The following is a 19,036-nucleotide window of genomic DNA, read 5'->3' as shown; positions in this document are numbered from 1 at the left end:
TTGTGACGCGGCTCTGAGAGGCGGGGTTCCCTTTGCTTTCCCTGGAGGAAGTTAGCAGCAGCGCTGCTCAGCAGACTCACTCTGCACTTTCTGTGTGAGGCATTCCGGGCGTGTTTAGCGCTCCGTTCTCTCTACCTGTCGGACAGGTGTAGTGGGCTGACTAATCCGAGCCGCAGCGACGCAGAGGGCGCAAAGCCTGGGCGGAAGTCGTTCATGGTCACCTATGGATGAGTGTCTGCGCAAAGCTTGCCCGTGTCTGGAACCGCTGTGGCAGAGGATTTTCGAAGAGAAGGCTCCTCAGCCTGGAGGAGGAGGTGGTGATGATGGTGATGGAGGACCAGGAAGCGCCAGGACCGACAGCAGCGGTGACACTTCGAGGGAGCAGCGGGAGATCCCGAAGCCGCCCCCGAAGCCCCCCAAGATGACGGTGCCCGAGGGCGCCTGCATCTACATGGCACTGTGGTCGTTCGAGGCCCGGCACCAGGAAGAGCTCTCCTTCCAGGACGGGGATCTGTTCAGCGTGGCCAGCCGCAGCGGAGACTGGTGGACGGCGGAGAAGATCGATCAGAACGGGCGGGTCGTGGCCCAAGGGATCGTCCCCAGTAACTACCTGGCGAGGGCCGAGTCCGTCCGGGTGCAGCCGTGAGTGCAGCTTTTCTTTAACCCCTCTCAGCCCTTTGCAGCACCTTTCACCCCGCTCACTGGTTCGGTCCGATGCGCACTGGGCTCGTTACGCAAAGCAAATATCAGTAGGTCGTTGGCGGAAGCACGGGAATTTCCAGGATTATTTTTGTGTGTGTGTGTGTGTGTGTGTGTTTGATGGCGAAAATCAGAATAAATAAGTTTCATTGCTGATCGTGTCCCAGTGCGCACACACCGATGGATTGTGACCAAGCTGCACTTGGTGTTGGCTCTCACTGCGGTATTGTATCACTTCCTGTTCCTGTTTCGGAGCACAGTGTTTTGCTGTCTGTTAGCTGTTATATCTGTATAACTCGATTTATCTGGATAATAACATATTTTAGTGTAATCTTCGCCTACTTTAAATAGCATACTCTGTGCTGAATCACCTGTATTCACATTACTCACTTTATTTGTTTTTAGAAATTCGCTAGCTTAGCTCAGCTAGTAGCTTAGCCCTTAGCCGACTCACTACCAGCATGGCTTCTTCTCCTGTCTCTCCTGCACTTTCCTGCTCTGGGTGTCACATGTTTAGTTACTCCTCGGCCTCCTTTAGCAGTAACGGTACTTGTAATAAATGTAGTCTGTTTGTAGCTCTGGAGGCCAGGCTTTCTGAACTGGAGACTCGGCTCCGCACCCTGGAAAATCCTGCATCTAGCCAGGCCCCTGTAGCGGGTGCGGACCATGGTTAGCCGCAAAGCCGCCGTTAGCTCCCCCCCAGCAGATCCCGAGCAGCAGGGAAAACAGGCCAGCTGGGTGACGGTGAGGAGGAAGCGTAGTCCTAAGCAGAAGCCCCGGGTACACCACCAACCTGTTCACGTCTCTAACCGTTTTTCTCCACTCGGCGACACACCCGCCGAGGAACAAACTCTGGTTATTGGTGACTCTGTTTTGAGAAACGTGAAGCTAGAGACACCGGCGACCATAGTCAAATGTCTTCCAGGGGCCAGAGCAGGCGACATTCATGGAAATTTGAAACTGCTGGCTAAGGCTAATCGTAGATTTGGTAAGATCGTTATTCACGTCGGCAGTAATGACACCCGGTTACGCCAATCGGAGGTCACTAAAATTAATATTGACTCGGTGTGTAACTTTGCAAAAACAATGTCGGACTCTGTAGTTTTCTCTGGGCCCCTCCCCAATCAGACCAGGAGCGACATGTTTAGCCGCATGTTCTCCTTGAATCGCTGGCTGTCTGAGTGGTGTCCAAAAAACGACGTGGGCTTCATAGATAATTGGCAAAGTTTCTGGGGAAAACCTGGTCTTGTTAGGAGAGACGGCATCCATCCCACTTTGGATGGAGCAGCTCTCATTTCTAGAAATCTGGCCAAATTTATTAACCCTCCTAAAAACTGACTACCCAGGGTTGAGACCAGGAAGCAGAGTTGCAGTCTTACACGCCTCTCTGCAGCTTCTCTCCTCCTGCCATCCCCCCAAAACCCCATCCCCATAGAGTCGGTGCCTGCTCCCAGACCACCAAAAACCAAAGCTAAAATCAGCAAAAAGCTATTTAAGCATAAAAATTCAAAAACAATAAATAATACAGCTTCATCAACTGCACCAAAGAATAAAACAATTAAATGTGGATTGTTAAACATTAGGTCTCTCTCTTCCAAGTCCCTATTAGTAAATGATTTAATAATTGATCAACGTATTGATTTATTCTGCCTTACAGAAACCTGGTTACAGCAGGATGAATATGTTAGTTTAAATGAATCAACACCCCCGAGTCACAGTAACTGTCAGAATGCTCGAAGCACAGGTCGAGGAGGAGGAGTAGCAGCAATCTTCAATTCCAGCTTATTAATTAATCAGAGACCCAGACAAAGTTTTCATTCTTTTGAAAGCCTGACTCTTAGTCTTGTCCATCCTAATTGGGAAAATCAAAAACCTGTTTTATTTGTTATTATCTATCGTCCACCTGGTCCTTACTCAGAGTTTCTGTCTGATTTCTCAGACTTTTTATCTGATTTAGTGCTCAGTTCAGATAAAATCATTATAGTGGGTGATTTTAACATCCATGTAGATGCTGAGAATGACAGCCCAACACTGCATTTAATCTATTGTTAGATTCAATTGGCTTCTCTCAAAATGTAAAGGAGCCCACCCACCACTTTAATCATACTCTGGATCTTGTCCTAACATATGGCATAGAAACTGAAGACTTAACAGTATTCCCTGAAAGCCCCCTCCTGTCTGATCATTTCTTAGTAACATTTACATTTACTTTAATGGATTACACAGCAGTGGGGAATAAGTTTTATTACAGTAGAAGTCTTTCTGAAAGTGCTGTAACTAAGTTTAAGGATCTAATTCCTTCATTATTATGCTCTTCAGTGCCAACACAGTGCAGAGCAGCTACCTAAACTCTGCTCCCAGTGAGGTTGATTATCTCGTCAATAGTTTTACATCCTCACTGCGTATAACTTTGGATACTGTGGCTCCTCTGAAAAGGAAAGCTTCAAATCAGAAGTGCCTGACTCCGTGGTATAATTCACAAACGCACAGCTTAAAGCAGATAACCCGAAAGCTGGAGAGGGAATGGCGTCTCACTAAATTAGAAGATGCTCATTTAGCCTGGAAAAAGAGTTTGTTGCTCTATAAAAAAGCCCTCCGTAAAGCTAGGACATCTTACTATTCATCATTAATTGAAGAAAATAAGAACAACCCCAGGTTTGTTTTCAGCACTGTAGCCAGGCTGACAAAGAGTCAGAGCTCTGTAGAGCCGAGTATTCCTTTCACTTTAACTAGTAGTGACTTCATGGATTTCTTTACAAATAAAATTTTAGACATTAGAGAAAAAATTATTCATAACCATCTCAAAGATTATTCTTCATGTTCGGCTGCTTTCAGCACTGCTGGTATTTGTTTAGACTCTCAAAGACTCTTGAAAAAGTAGTTGTGTCCTTCAATGCACATATTAAACAAATATGTAGGACCGCTTTTTTGCATTTGCGCAATATTTCTAAAATTAGAAACATCCTTTCTCAGAGTGATGCTGAAAAGCTAATTGATGCATTTATTACTTCTAGGCTGGATTATTGTAATTCATTATTATCAGGCTGTCCTAAAAGCTCCCTGAAAAGCCTTCAGCTGATCCAAAATGCTGCAGCTAGAGTCCTGACAGGGACTAGAAAGAGAGAGCAGATTTCTCCCATATTGGCTTCTCTTCATTGGCTCCCTGTTAAATCTAGAATAGAATTTAAAATCCTTCTCCTCACCTACAAGGTCTTGAATAATCAGGCACCATCTTATCTCAAAGACCTCATAATACCATATCACCCCAACAGAGCACTTCGCTCTCAGACTGCTGGCTTACTTGTGGTTCCTAGGATACTTAAGAGTAGAATGGGAGGCAGAGCCTTCAGCTTTCAGGCCCCTCTTCTGTGGAACCAGCTTCCAGCTTGGATTCGGGAGACAGACACCCTCTCTATTTTTAAGATTAGGCTTAAAACTTTCCTTTATGATCAAGCTTATAGTTAGGGCTGGATCAGGTGACCCTGAACCATCCCTTAGTTATGCTGCTATAGGCCTAGACTGCTGGGGGGTTCACATAATGCACTGTTTCTCATTCACCTTATTTACTTTGTTTATACTCCACTCTGCATTTAATCATTAATTGATATTAATCTCTGGCTCTCTTCCACAGCATGTCTTTCTCTCCCCTCAGCCCCCCCTCAGCAGATGACCCCCCCTCCCTGAGCCTGGTTCTGCTGGAGGTTTCTTCCTGTTAAAAGGGAGTTTTTCCTTCCCACTGTCACCAAGTGCTGCTCATAGGGGGTCATTTTGACTGTTGGGTTTTCTCTGTATTATTGTAGGGTCTTTACCCACAATACAAAGCGCCTTGAGGCGACAGTTTGTTGTGATTTGGCGCTATATAAATAAAATTGAATTGAATTGAATTGAATTGAAAGCGGCTCCGCGGGCGGCTGAGGGCTGATTGACAGATTAGACTGTAATAAAAGCCAGAATCAAACTTAGAAGTAGAAAAGCTTCAGCCCAGAAAACCCTTAAAGGCCTCATCAGTAAACGCTGATTCGTTCATGTGTGCCCCCAGTCCCTTTATACAGAACAGCATCATGTTAGGTTTACAGGAAGAAACTAAAGCTTTAAAGTTAACGATGAGAAAGATTTACACCCAAACGTGAAGGACAAGAAGAATGAAAAAGCAACACATACACAGAAATACTTTTAAAATGTGCAAGTACATTAAAAGTACTTCAGCAAAGTACTGCAGTAATCGCCAGTTAACAGGAGCAAACTCAGGTGTTTTCCAGTGTCATCGCAAGCAGCCGCAGCAGTAAATACATGTTTAATGGCACAAAGTGGGAGCTTCACCTGTCCACACCTGTGCCCACATTTATCATGAGAAACTTTTGAATGTGTAATTCTCAGTATTGAGTTTTATGGCTGTTCTGCTGCAGACGCATAAATCAGTGTGTGTGCAGGCTGTGAAACACCTTTATTATCCCGGCAGCGTCCCTGCTGGGGACTCAGCCCTGCAAACGCTCCCTGTAACCTTTCTCCTGTATCACATCAGTACGGTGTGCACAGAGCGCTCACGAAGGGCCAGTCTGGGACTGAAAGTCATTTTCTGATGGAGTAACGCAGGCATGTGGAGCCTGTTTCCAGCCGGCCTCGGCCCTGCGCTCCACAGCAGAGGTCTGCGAGCCCGGCCCACGAAAAGTGGAAGTTTGTGTCAGTTCTCCTTTTTCTGACCATCACTTCTTTGAAAACAAGCATGCTGTTAAACAGCAGCAGAAGCTTCAAAACATGGAGACTTATTAACAAGAAATGGTCAAAAGTTCATGTTTAACATTTGATCCTAATTTTTGGGAGCTGTTTGTGTGAACTTTTTAGAAGAAAATGGAGCTGAACAATGAAGCAAAGGCTGAAGCAGCAAGGCTGCAGTTCCTCTGCCGTCCAGCAGAGGCGCCACAATTTTAATGCAATTATCTGACCAATAATATGGCTGCTGTGGCTTCATTGGACTAAAAGATGTCCAAGAAGGCGGAGCTCCAGTTTGCTGAGGGAAATTCTGGGGTTTTGATTGGATGTTACTGATTCGCAGGTATGTCTGTGATAACCACGCTAGCTAGCATTAGCTGATAGCTTAGCGCTCCACTCTCAGGTGTGGTCACTTCTGGAAACGAAGGAAAATTAAAAATTGTGGTGCTAGAAACAGAGCTGCTCGTTTTATGACGTCACACTTCCTGTTCCTGTGTCTAACAGCAGGTGAGCTGCATGTCCATCCTACCTCTGTGCAGCGCAGCGAGAAATGCCACATCAGGCCGTGTTTGTGTGTTTTAGCTGTGACGCAAACTGAGACACGCGCACGCACACACACACGCACGCACGCGCACGCACACACACACACTCGGGCGGCTGCCTCACCACTTCTCGTTTTGCCGTCCTGTCTCACAGCTTATTGCTTCAGCAGAATGGGAAGTGTGCAAAGTGTGGCTGTTCCCGTATGTCAGCAGGTGCTGCATTTAATTATAGAGGGCTTGGATCTGCCCTTAAAGCCCTCTGTCCTGATTTATTTATCTATCATTAATCCTGCAAGGCCACAAAGCAAAGCTACAAACTGTGACATGACTGAGAATCTCAGATTCAATGATGTTTAACAGCCCAAACCAAAGAACCCGAGGCGCAGACCTCACATCATCATCCATTAAATCCAAAGCAGCGTGCCAAAGGATCACAGAGCCCGGCGGAGCAGATGGAGGTGATACGTTTGTTTCGAGGATGAAAGGCATGCGTGTAATTCATGTTTCCTCGGAGGCCTCCGAACCTCACACTCACAGCTGCACTGCATATTTTCAGCCTTGGTTTATTCGGTGTTTCCTGACAGAGCTGCAGCTGGTCATCATTTTCATTTATGTGCTGATTATTGAAGCCTTCTGCACAGCAGCCGATTCAAACTTTCTTAGCTGCTCCTAAAATCCATTACAGGTTCCAGTAAATGATGGTGGGGAACGTTTTCGCTACCCCGAGAACCTGGAAGCGAGCAGCTGGGGCCAAAATGTTCCGAAAAAGCAGCAGAAGTGAAACCGTAACGTTTGACGTGAGGCTCGTTGATCCGCCCGGCGGCTGCTCCGTGTTTCTGTGCCGCCCATCAAACACAGGCCGACACGTACACCTGAGGATCGGCACAATCACAGCAAAGCTTACCTGGCAGGCCGGCCGCACCTGTGTGAGCCGTTACTGTAACATTAGAACTTAATCTTTGCTTTGTTACAGGATTTAATGAAGCACCAAATCAACACTGAGACCAGCGTTCATACTGCTGCAGGGGTTAGGGTCATCTCTGATTACACACACACACACACACACACACACACACACAAACACACACACACACACAAACAATATCTCTAAAATCAGAAACATCTGGTCTCCTGTTTAAATCCTGTTTAAAGGGAGAAAGAAAGGAAAGCAGCGCCTCTGCTCTCCTTCTGTGTTCATGTTCAGACTTCTGTCAGTCACCTGTACAGGAAGTGTCCTCCTCGCAGCCCTGGCTGCCTCCCGTCTCTGTGGTGACCACATTACATTTATGCAGTGATGTCACCACCAGCTAAATATCTGATACCCTCCCATCACTCACAGATCACAGACCAAACACACGATCAGACCTGCTGGGGGCAGATTCACAGCATCACACTAACCTTTCAGTATGGACTTTAACCTGCGACCAGTGAGGTCTATTATCTCATCAATAGTTTTACATCCTCACTGCGTATAACTTTGGATACTGTGGCTCCTCTGAAAAGGAAAGCTTCAAATCAGAAGTGCCTGACTCCGTGGTATAATTCACAACGCACAGCTTAAAGCAGATAACCCGAAAGCTGGAGAGGGAATGGCGTCTCACTAAATTAGAAGATGCTCATTTAGCCTGGAAAAAGAGTTTGTTGCTCTATAAAAAGCCCTCCGTAAGCTAGGACATCTTACTATTCATCATTAATTGAAGAAAATAAGAACAACCCCAGGTTTGTTTTCAGCACTGTAGCCAGGCTGACAAAGAGTCAGAGCTCTGTAGAGCCGAGTATTCCTTTCACTTTAACTAGTAGTGACTTCATGGATTTCTTTACAAATAAAATTTTAGACATTAGAGAAAAAATATTCATAACCATCTCAAAGATTATTCTTCATGTTCGGCTGCTTTCAGCACTGCTGGTATTTGTTTAGACTCTCAAAGACTCTTGAAAAGTAGTTGTGTCCTTCAATGCACATATTAAACAAATATGTAGGACCGCTTTTTTGCATTTGCGCAATATTTCTAAAATTAGAACATCCTTTCTCAGAGTGATGCTGAAAAGCTAATTGATGCATTTATTACTTCTAGGCTGGATTATTGTAATTCATTATTATCAGGCTGTCCTAAAAGCTCCCTGAAAGCCTTCAGCTGATCCAAAATGCTGCAGCTAGAGTACTGACAGGGACTAGAAAGAGAGAGCAGATTTCTCCCATATTGGCTTCTCTTCATTGGCTCCCTGTTAAATCTAGAATAGAATTTAAAATTCTTCTCCTCACCTACAAGGTCTTGAATAATCAGGCCCCATCTTATCTCAAAGACCTCATAGTACCATATCACCCCAACAGAGCACTTCTCTCTCAGACTGCTGGCTTACTTGTGGTTCCTAGGATACTTAAGAGTGGGAGTGGGCAGAGCCTTCAGCTTTCAGGCCCTCTCTTGTGGAACCAGCTTCCAGCTTGGATTCAGGAGACAGACACCTCTCTATTTTTAAGATTAGGCTTAAAACTTTCCTTATGATAAGTTTAGTTAGGGCTGGATCAGGTGACCCTGAACCTCCCTTAGTTATGGCTATAGACCTAGACTGCTGGAGGGTTCACATAATGCACTGTTTTCATTCACCTTATTTACTTTGTTATACTCACTCTGCATAATCATTAATTGATATTAATCTCGGGCTCTCTTCCACAGCATGTCTTTTCTCCCACCCCCCCCCCCCACCCCCCCCCCCCCCCCCCCCCCCCCCCCCCCCCCCCCCCCCCCCCCCCCCCTCAACCCCCCCCCCCCCTGAGCCTGGTTCTGATGGAGGTTTCTTCCTGTTAAAGGGAGTTTTTCCTTTCCACTGTCACCAAGTGCTGCTCATAGGGGGTCGTTTTGACTGTTGGGTTTCCTCTGTATCATTGTAGGGTCTTTACCCACAATACAAAGCGCCTTGAGGCGACTGTTTGTTGTGATTTGGTGCTATATAAATAACTGAATTGAGCTGAATGCAGCTCAGCTCAGTGTCCAGTTTGTCCAGTAATCCAAAAAAAAAAAAAGGAACTAACAGTTCACACACTGCAGGCAGTGCCATCTAAAGTCACCTGTGATAGGTCACATGACCTACATACAGTATCTGTCATACGTATCAGAAGATCTGCCATCAGGCATCTCCATCATCAGTGTGAGAAAGTCCTACACCTGTATTATTAGAAGCTGCAGTTACACTAAACCGGAGCTGAAAGCACAGATCATCACAAATACACCAACAGCTGCATTCATGTGACAGAAGAATGAAGGATCTAAAAGTTCACGCTGTGACAGAAGGAGGTACCGCCCCTCCTGAACCACACAGGCTCTGTGACACTGTGATTCATACACTCTGACTTTTCTCATCATCATCATCATCTCTGATGGCACATCTGTGTTCAGAGGTCTGCATGTTTTAACAAACACATCTGAGCACCTACATCACCTGACTGGTGATGTAGCTGTCCCTTTAATCGCAAAGGTCTCACCTGTATGTGGATGAGAGAAGATCTTTGTTTTTATAGAGCAGGCGCTGCTAATCAATGCATTGATGAAGTGATGAGCCAGAGTGAGCGCCTATAGAAGCTGAAGTTTGTGCAGTTTGCAGGTCCGGAGCGTTCAGGTGTGTTAACAACGCCACATTTTTCCCAGGAGTGGACACCCCAGCAGATTCACCCCACTCAGAGCGTGCAACACTCACAAACCCAAGAGCTCCATCTGAGACTCCACAGGCCTCACTCCTCACAGTCCCTGAGAGGCCCATGATCTCCTCTGTAGTCAGTGAGGGCGTCCGTCCCACAGCTGAAGCTGGGACCAAACCGGGTCACCAACAGGACGATGGTCCAAACACAGCAGCAGGAACGAAGGAGCCGCAACAGCCCAGAGTCCAAACCTCAGTCTGAGCTGAAGCTACGCTGTGGAGGAGAGTGGACCAGACTCCTCCACCGTGATGAGACAGACTGATGAAGCCATCACTGCAGCTACAGCTGCTGAGTCAGAGGGAGGACTCAGTCACATGACTGTAGGCCAAACACCACAGACTGGACTGTGTTTGCAGCTTCAGCTCCATTGAGCACCAGTGCTGGGTCACTCTAACTTTGTCTCCAGTCTTTATTACCAGATTCAAATGTGCACACATAAAAACGACCACATGCAAACAGAGCCGTCCGAAACCACCTCCACTTCCACACAGCCCTAACCTACGTCACACGGCTGAGTCACACACTCGGTCCACTTTAAAGATGTCTTTAATAAACTGACCGGCACAGATTTAATAAGGCGGCAGCTCACCACCCAGGATCAGTCTGAGATCAGGAGATATTAGTTATCATTCACACCATGCTGAATTTGAATATTACACACAGCCACCACCTGATGAGCATCTCTGTCTCCATCCAGATGGTTTTATGGGAGGCTGAGCCGCTTTGAGACCCAAAGTCACCTGATGGCACCGGGAAACAACGAGGGAGCCTTCCTCATCCGAGAAAGTGTGAAGGACAACATCGGATACGTCCTCTCGGGTATGTCGCCTGGGGGGGGAAGGCTCAGTCCATTCAGTGAGCGGTCACATGATCAGCAGAGCGCCTAAAACTGTTTTTAGATATAAAAAGTTTTTTTTAAAAATCCCAGTTTTGACACGTATGATTTTTCAGATTCTGCCCAGAAATTAAACCTCCTGATAAACTCTGAGAAATAAAGAATTAATAAATAATTCATTGTTCCTTTTTTCCTGGTTTATTCAGTTTTTTATTGGAATATCAAACTAAAACTTCACAGTGTTCTTATAACTGACATTATGGATAGAAATAAGTTATAAAGAACCTTTTAAACATTTTCCAAAGTGTGTGTTATTGCTGTTTTCCTCACTTATTGGATAACGGCAGCAGGACGAGTTTGGAAGTAGAATCCATCTCCTGAGGCTGCTCTCCTGCCCGGCTCTGACTCTCAGTCTTTCCACAGTGAGGTCGGGCAGTGGGGTGAAGCACTTTAAGATCCACCAGGCGGGCGACAGTAAGTTTTACATCGAGTCCGTCCATCAGTTCGACTCCCTGATCGGCCTCGTGGATTATTATTGCGCCCACAGCCTCAACAACGCCGGCCAGCTGGGCAGGCCCTGCAAGAAGGTGAGACGCTCCAGGCTCAGCTATTCCCGCCTCCTGCGTGTGCTGACGGGAAAGCTGGGAATAAGCAGCTTTCCTCAGTCCCTGGTGTTTGCAGCCTGTGTGTGCAGCTTGATTTACGTGGATGTGAATGTGCTGTGTTCATCTGTCTGTTTGAGCTGCACGTTTCTGTCCCTCTGTCAGAAAAGGCCGGAGACCCAGGATCTGAATCACTATACGGTGGACGAGTGGGAGCTCCCGAAGGAGGAGTTCACCCTGGAGGAGCAGCTGGGCAGCGGCTTCTTTGCCGATGTGTACCGCGGGCGCTGGAAAAACCACATCAGTGTCGCCATCAAGATCCTCAAAAGCGGTATGTTATCATTGGAGCTGATCACAAACACTCGCTTCTCTTCAAAGATATTCAGAATATCAAGATGAGATCTGTTTTTAGCTCAGAATCAGCCTTCAAATATATCTGCTCACCGCTTCACTGTGGACATGGACCTGCCGGGTGTCAGTTTCCTGACACCAGGCAGGTCTCACCCCTGACCTTTATGTGAACAGATCCTCTGACAGCTTCACAGAGACTCACTGTTCTGTCCCTGCAGCAACACAAACCCAGAATATTACCATTATACTGAGACTACGAGGCAGGATCCAAAGATTCGTGCTCAGCTCCTCGTGCAGCTCTTCCAGCCTCGATGAGATCTGACCGCAGAGCCGGCCTCTCTCCCGGGGCATCGAGTAAAGCCCGTCTGTCAAAGCCGTCACTGGGTTAAAGTAGGCGGCAGTTCAGGAGCCCCACCAGGAGCATGACCAGGTTTTTGACATTAGTTAAATTGAATTTGTTTTAGCAGCATGGCAGGTACGAATGAACACAATTTCCAGGGCTGTAAAAACAGAAGCTGTGCTGGAAGAGGTCCAGAGCTGCACAGGGAGCCGGTCCTGAGGAGAGCCTGGCCACATTTACCTGGGTTCGGTTTTTGGCTTTTTTTGAGCAGTGGGTAAACGTCTGATCACAAAGATGTTCAGTTTAACTGAAGTGTTTAAAATCCACGATCCCCACTGAAACCTGCAGCTGATGCAAAGATTCAGATGAAAACATTTAAATAATGCAACGTTATCATGACACACTTTCCACTGAGTCAGAGACACCGACGCTCCTCGCGATCCAGCTCCGCTGCTGCAGGGCAGACCTGTGTGTCGTCTACCAGTCTGAGAGCCCGGCCACGTCCGTGAGCCTCCCGAAAACATGACGACTATCAGGGTTTAGAGAAACCACCAAAGCACGAAGAAGCTCATAAACCCCAGAACAGCGGCCGTGCTTCCCACAGATTTGCATATGTCAGCGTATGCTGCAGGAGCAGAGGATTGGTTTTGTGCATACGTGATAACCTGGACAAACTTTCCATGGAACAAACAGCTGTTTCTCTGGTCGCACAATGACAGCTTTGCATGCAGCACGTCTTATTTAAATGTTTGAGCCTGTAAACTGCAGTTACACCTGCATCAGCCAGCCTTTGTTTTTACTACAGGAACACAATCAAGCAACAGTAAAGTGCAGCGAGTTTTACAATCCTGACGAGCCTCTGATCAGGGAAGAGAAATTTTTTTGTTTTTTTTGTCAGCCTCAAAAACAGATCAGTCACCGCGGTCGGGTTTAATTAGCATGATGCTGCTATTAAAACAGAAGCAGCTGAATCCTTTTAACAATGACCAACACAGTCCACCCACAGCACAACAGACGAGCAGCCCAGAAACACGCAGAGCAGATCAGGAAGTGAGTAACCAGCTAACCAACATTTACCAACCTCTCACTGACCTGAAGGAGGACACTCGGATCAGTGAGACGGTGCAGATCAATCTGCCGGCTCAGGGAGCGCAGGATTTATCAGAGGGAACACAAAGTGTTTCACCTTCAGCAGCTGAGCTGTAGGATGAGTGCCGCTTTCCAGGAAAATATGTCCTCATAATATGTGATTACAGCGTAATGACAGCTAATCCTGAAACCAGAAACCCCGTCCAGGGACCACCTGCATCAGGTTACAGCCTGGTCCAGGACCACCGAGGAGCTGCAGTGAGAATGCCCCCCAGTGTGGGGCGATTATAAAGGGGTCAGGCCCCCCGTGTCCTTGAAGTGATTGTCTGTCCCTGACAGATGGGGTAGCAGTGGAGCTTCTGTGATTGGTCTGTCAGAAGGCAGTTCCCAGGAGAGACCAGGGTTATAATAGTTTTGGATTTTACAATTATCGTTAGTTTTAGTTCGCTTTCAGAGTGGTTTCACTCATTTTTATTTTAGGTTTAATGCTCAGTTTTAGTTAGTTTCAGTATTAGTTTTAGTTTTTCATACTTTGTCAGGTGCAAGATTCAAGGAACAAGAGACTATTGTGTAATGAAAACTCAACCAAAGATACCGTTTAAAGAAATATACTCAACAACCAACTGTTCACAGACAGCAGCACTACAGGCTAAATGTGTGTAATATAAGGACACACATGAACATCAACAGGCAGAAACAAAGAAAAACATGAACTCTGAAACTCAATAAATTCTACAATAAAGTTCAGCGTCAGTGCAGCAGATTAACAGCTACATGTGGTGTTTGACTGAAGGAGTCAAAGGTCAAATCCAGCTGCATCCTGATGTTCTCACCACCTGATGCTGCTTCTGTTTTGGAGCTAGCTTGGTTAGCTGCTCTAATTAGCCTTCAGGGTCTTTGCGGCCTCTGTACACAATGAAGTGTCCGACCTCATGTCCACATTTCTGCTTGTGTAGCTGGATTGTGTGTGTTAATACCTTGTGCTCGTGCGCAGGTATTTTAATGCGGTGCCAGCTGGGACTTTTCTTGGTCCTCCTCTTTGTGCTCAGTTTTTTGGCTGCAAACATATTTGTCCCTGTTTTTCCACTTTCTTCATTCCTTCACGTCCATCCTCCTCCAGGAACTTGCTGACAGTGAGTCCTTATATCGATGTTTTGATTATTATTCCTGATTGTTATTCTCTCACTGATAAAGTGGCCGGAAACGCTCAAGAGCTAAACAGGTTAATCACAGCGTTGCGGCTGTGTGGACCCGACGAGTAGTCACGTTTCTCCACAGGTGAACGCCAGGTTACCTGGTAGGATCAGAGCGGTTTCCGTGTGCGCGCTTCTGGACGTTGATGTTGGTGTTTTTTCCCGACTGCAGTGTTCCTCACATTTTTCATCATCCACAACAACACACTCGTTTCTCTCTGTGCTGTCGGACTCAGAGGAACTCCGATGCACTCTCTGCTTCCTCTGCAGACCGCTGCCATTACCAGCGCGGTGAGCGCGCACCGCGCACAGCGACCTGATGGCGCTCCCAGCTTAAACTCGGAGAGCGGAAAAAATGATTTAATCAATCCACAAGACTTTAAAAAAAAACAAGTAAATGAATGTTATCGATAATTTCAGTTAGTTTTATTTAGTTTTTAAACTCACAATTCAGTTTTAGTTAGTTATCTTTTTTCCTTTTAATTGTAGTTTTTATTTATTTCAGTTAACGACAATGTTTGGGTTATTCATTCATTTTTTTATTATTATTACTATAATAACCCCGGGTGAGACACTGAGTTATGAAAAAAAGAACAGAAATGATTAGACGAGCTGCTGCAGAGATTTTTTAACGCCAAAGAGAAGACTCTGACTCAGCGCCACCTGTGGGCAACACAGGTGCAACTACACTCGGGTCCACCTGAGTGGCAACTTCAGGATTCAGACATTATTCAGCTCTGCCTGTGATGGCTGAAACAGTCAGTTTAAAGGTTATAGATCTGTTAGTGTGAGCTGCAGGAAGCTCCCACAACTCCAATAAACCAGAGTTCAGTCTCAGAAATCACGCTGGGCCTCCTCTGTTAATGCCCACAGCTGTGATTTAACAGCTGGATTCTTGAGTGACCTGAGGGTGATCTCTCTGCCCTCTGAGACACACTGCTAACAGGAGCATCCACAGACACCTTCCAGTGTGCTTATTTTGCAGTGTGTTTGTAATTACCCATCAGGACGATTTACACAAAGACATTCATTTTGCAAAGGTCTCAAATGATAAACAGTCATTTTTTCCATCTTTGAGCAGTTTGTGTTATTTTCCCCTCACTCCTGTTTCCTCTTTTCTCTCTTCCTCTTTTCCATTTTCTCCATTTTCCTCCTCTCAGACTCGGAGCTGAACCACAGAGAGTTTTACAGAGAAGTTCAGATCCTGAAGAGTCTGCGCCACCGTCACCTCATCGCTCTGTTCGCCGTGTGCACGGCGTCCACCCCGTACTACATCATCACTGAGCTCATGGAGAAAGGCAGCCTGCTCAAGTTTCTCAGAAGTAAAGCTCAGTTTTATCTTTCAGTCAGGTTTAATGTGCTGGGTAAGGCTTTGATTCCAGCTTCCTCTCAGCCATTAAGATGTGTCCAAAACTTCACTGTTTCGATATTTTAAACATATTTGCATTTACCAAATTACAAACAAAAGGACACATCTAACCTATCTATATCTTTCCTTCACAATCCAGAGGCTTTAATATGATGTGGGCCCACCCTCTGCAGCTATAACAGCTTCAGCTCCTCTGGGAAGTCTTTCCACAGCTTTAGGAGTGTTTATGGGAATTTCTGACCATTCTTCCAGAAGCACATCTGTGAGGTCAGACACTGATGTTGGAGAGAAGGCCTGGCTCACAGTCTCCGCTCTAATCCATCCCAAAGGTGTTCTATCAGGCTGAGGTCAGGACTCTGTGCAGGCCAGTCAAGTTCTTCCACACCAAACTGGCTCATCCATGTCTTTATGGAGCTGCTTTGTGCACTGGTGTGCAGTCATGTTGGAACAGGAAGGGGCCATCCCCAAACTGTTCCACAGAGTTGGGAGCATCAAATTGTCCCAAATGTCTTGGTATGCTGAAGCATTAAGAGTTCCTTTCACTGGAACTAAGGGGCCGAGCCCACTCCTGAGAAACACCCCCACACCATGACCTGAATAAGCATCAGAAAAATAGGAGAAATAAATCCCATTTAGACCCAGAGCTCTACAGACGTTTGGAGGTTTAATTTACTGTGCAGTTTGTATTCCTGTCCTGATAGCTTCATCTGCATCTTTCTCTGACTCAGGTCCAGAGGGGCAAATACAAGACGTTGCATCCCTCATTGACATGGCTGCCCAGGTGGCTGATGGGATGTCATATTTGGAGGAGAAGAACAGCATCCACAGAGATCTGGCAGCTCGAAACGTCCTGGTGGGACAAGACTACATCTGCAAGGTGGCCGACTTTGGCCTGGCCAGAGTCATTAAGGTACGCAGAGAACGGGAGGGACGGCCCTCCTTCAAGTAACATCATCCAAGCAGCTCTAAGCATTTCCATTAGTACCAACTGAGCGCAGCTCGACTCGGCACGGTTTGTAGGCATTTCCAGTAGTACCTGGTACCAGGTTCCAGTAGTACCTGGTACCAGGTACTACTGGAACCTGGTTTTAACACAACATTACCGCTGAAGCAGCGTTACCTGCTCCTACTAGCCATGAACAGCTGGTTAACGCGGCTGATCGAAGGAACTTTGAATTACTGTAATAACGCGACCGTTTGTCCTATCAGAAAAATTCAAATGGTTTCTGGAAGCTGAGAAACTGCACTTCACACCCAACATAGAGTTATTACGGTAATTGTTGCTGCAAGTACCTGAACAGCAGCACGTTTGAAGTACACTGAGCTGATTACAACATGTTCTGCAATATAGGGTTATACTTAATGATAACTTTCATCCATTAAAACATTGTGCGGGGGACTTATGCATTATGATGATATTAAACTAGCCTTAGCTATATTAGCTTGCCTCTATCCATTGTTGTGTTTTGAGTCGCATACAAGTCGAGAGACTACTGCCCGCACTGCTATATCGACTCCACCCACACTGAGGTGGTCCTTAATTGCAATAGAAACACAACACGACTGTGGTGAGCTGAGTCGACTCGCGCTGAGTGGGTACTAAATGGAAACATGGCATAAGACAGGTTTCTCTTTCCACCCTTTAGGAGCCGTTTTACATTTCAGAAGAGAAAAAGATTCCCTACAAGTGGAGCGCTCCCGAGGCCATCAGCCACGGGAAGTTCTCCAACAAGTCAGACGTCTGGTCTTTTGGCATTTTGCTTTATGAGATCATCACCTATGGAGGAGTTCCTTACCCAGGTGAGTAAAGGATTTGATCTAAACAAAGCAGTTGAGTTTCTCCTGCATTCATTTGAATAAAAAGTTTAGCACCTTTACCAGAACAGTGGGGATTATAGATCTCGCCATAATCAGATCTGTTCAAGGTCCATGCTGTTTTCACATGACTGGCTGGTTTGCACAAGGTAAAGTGATAAACAAGTTCCTGAAAAGCTGCACAAATCTGGAACTGCAGAATGACTTAATTATGAATTACATAATTTCTAATAATCAATCAGTGCCTGAACCTTCAGAATATGTTTATTTAATACAATCTTAACTTCATACTATGAATATTTTCAGAGCCCTCCAAGTACATTTGGGGGGGGGGTAAATGATTTTTCCAGCATTTTCAAACCTTCATTAGTCCAACAGCTCTGAAACGTCTCTGATCGTTCACTCGAGGAAACTTCACAAAGGGCATTCTGGGTAAACTTTCAGGCATGTGGGATAGGTGGCTGCTCAGAGCAGTGAGAGCAAATTTGAGACCAGGGTCAAAAGTTGAGGTGGAATAACAACATGTCGCTGTGTGAGGGAGCTGATGAACTACAGACTAACATGGGTGTGGGTTTGACAAAGCTGGTGCCACACAGAGCTCAGCTGCATCTGCAGATTTCATCTTCATCACTTCTACATTTCTTTTGGCTCTCCATCTGCTTCTGTCCCTCAGCTTACAGTAACCAGGAAGTGTATCAGCAGGTGACGATAGGATACAGGATGCCCAAACCGCCCAACTGTCCAGACTTCCTCTATGAAACCATGTGTCGGTGTTGGAGCGCCGAGCCGGCCCACAGGCCCAACTTCAAATCCCTGAAGGCCCAGCTGGAGAGCAGCTCCTACGAGTTGGAGTCAGCACATCCCTGAACTGCTGCGGTACAGACTGAGCCCGCAGAGGGCAGCAGAGAGGCAGATACCGAGCAGGGACTGCAGAGCTGTTCACTGAGGACTCCTTTAAAAGAGCAAAGCTCTGAGACTGTGTGCAGATCTGCCGAGTCTCCGTTCACAGCTCCTCCTCCAGACCCTAACCCCTAACCTTTGAGGACTTTTACAGAGGACTTTTTTATAAACAGCTGTATCACTAATTTTTGAGCATGTTTATTTGGTCGTGTGCTGAGAATCTTTGGGTTTCACTGTTTAATGAGTCATTTTTCACTATTTTCTTACATGGTTTTGGACAGAGTTAATAAATTGTGTGCTTCACCTTTAAAAATCAGTTCACTCATTATTCTTGGTCATTACTAGTTACAGCTAGTAATCCAAGGCTGCAGGGCCCTGGCTGCAGAGCGGTTCACTGATCCTGGCCTCCAAAACTACAGACTACATCTATTACTTCAGTCTTATTTATATAGCGCCAAATCACAACAGTCGCCTCAAGGCGCTTTGTATTGTAGGTAAAGACCCTACAATAATACAGAGAAAACCCAACAGTCTAAACGACCCCCTATGAGCAGCACTTGGTGACAGTGGGAAGGAAAAACTCCCTTTAACAGGAAGAAACCTCCATCAGAACCAGGCTCAGGGAGGGGGGGGGGGGGGGGGGGGGGCAGAGATTAATAACTAATGATTAAATGCAGAGTGGAGTATAAACAAAGTAAATAAGGTGAATGAAAAGAAGTAGTGCATCATGGGAACTAGGGTTTAATATTTTTCCCGAAAATGACATGAATCAAATCCCAGGAAAAGACGAGCAATTTCCCAGGAATCCCAGGAAAAGTTTTTTTTTAAATTTTAATTAGGCCTTCTGTAGCCTGTCGGGCTTAACCTATTTTGATATTGTAGAGGTAGCTTTCCAGC

General features: G+C 46.0%; 1 protein-coding gene across 1 annotated transcript; it reads left to right on the top strand.

The window, feature by feature from the left end:
• Positions 1-22: 22 nt before the first annotated feature.
• On the top strand, positions 23-18,440 carry LOC115782752 (protein-tyrosine kinase 6-like). The gene is made up of 8 exons (XM_030733152.1): positions 23-642; positions 10,343-10,464; positions 10,904-11,067; positions 11,248-11,413; positions 15,216-15,377; positions 16,153-16,334; positions 17,071-17,224; positions 17,913-18,440. Exons 1-8 carry the CDS (start codon positions 224-226, stop codon positions 18,104-18,106), a joined length of 1,563 nt encoding a protein of 520 aa, XP_030589012.1. The 5' UTR covers positions 23-223; the 3' UTR covers positions 18,107-18,440.
• Positions 18,441-19,036: the final 596 nt, after the last annotated feature.

Source organism: Archocentrus centrarchus, chromosome 7 (genome assembly GCF_007364275.1).
Source record: "Archocentrus centrarchus isolate MPI-CPG fArcCen1 chromosome 7, fArcCen1, whole genome shotgun sequence".
Classification (NCBI taxonomy): domain Eukaryota; kingdom Metazoa; phylum Chordata; class Actinopteri; order Cichliformes; family Cichlidae; genus Archocentrus; species Archocentrus centrarchus.
Note: the sequence above shows the minus strand (reverse complement) of the source record. Positions and strands in the feature narration are given on the sequence as shown.

Bases quoted from the DNA above. Each gene is read 5' to 3' on its own strand.
- LOC115782752 (XM_030733152.1), top strand. From the start codon at position 224: ATGGATGAGTGTCTGCGCAAAGCTTGCCCGTGTCTGGAACCGCTGTGG. The intron at 16,335-17,070 runs GTACGCAGAGAA...TCCACCCTTTAG, and splicing joins GCCTGGCCAGAGTCATTAAG to GAGCCGTTTTACATTTCAGA. The intron at 17,225-17,912 runs GTGAGTAAAGGA...TCTGTCCCTCAG, and splicing joins TGGAGGAGTTCCTTACCCAG to CTTACAGTAACCAGGAAGTG.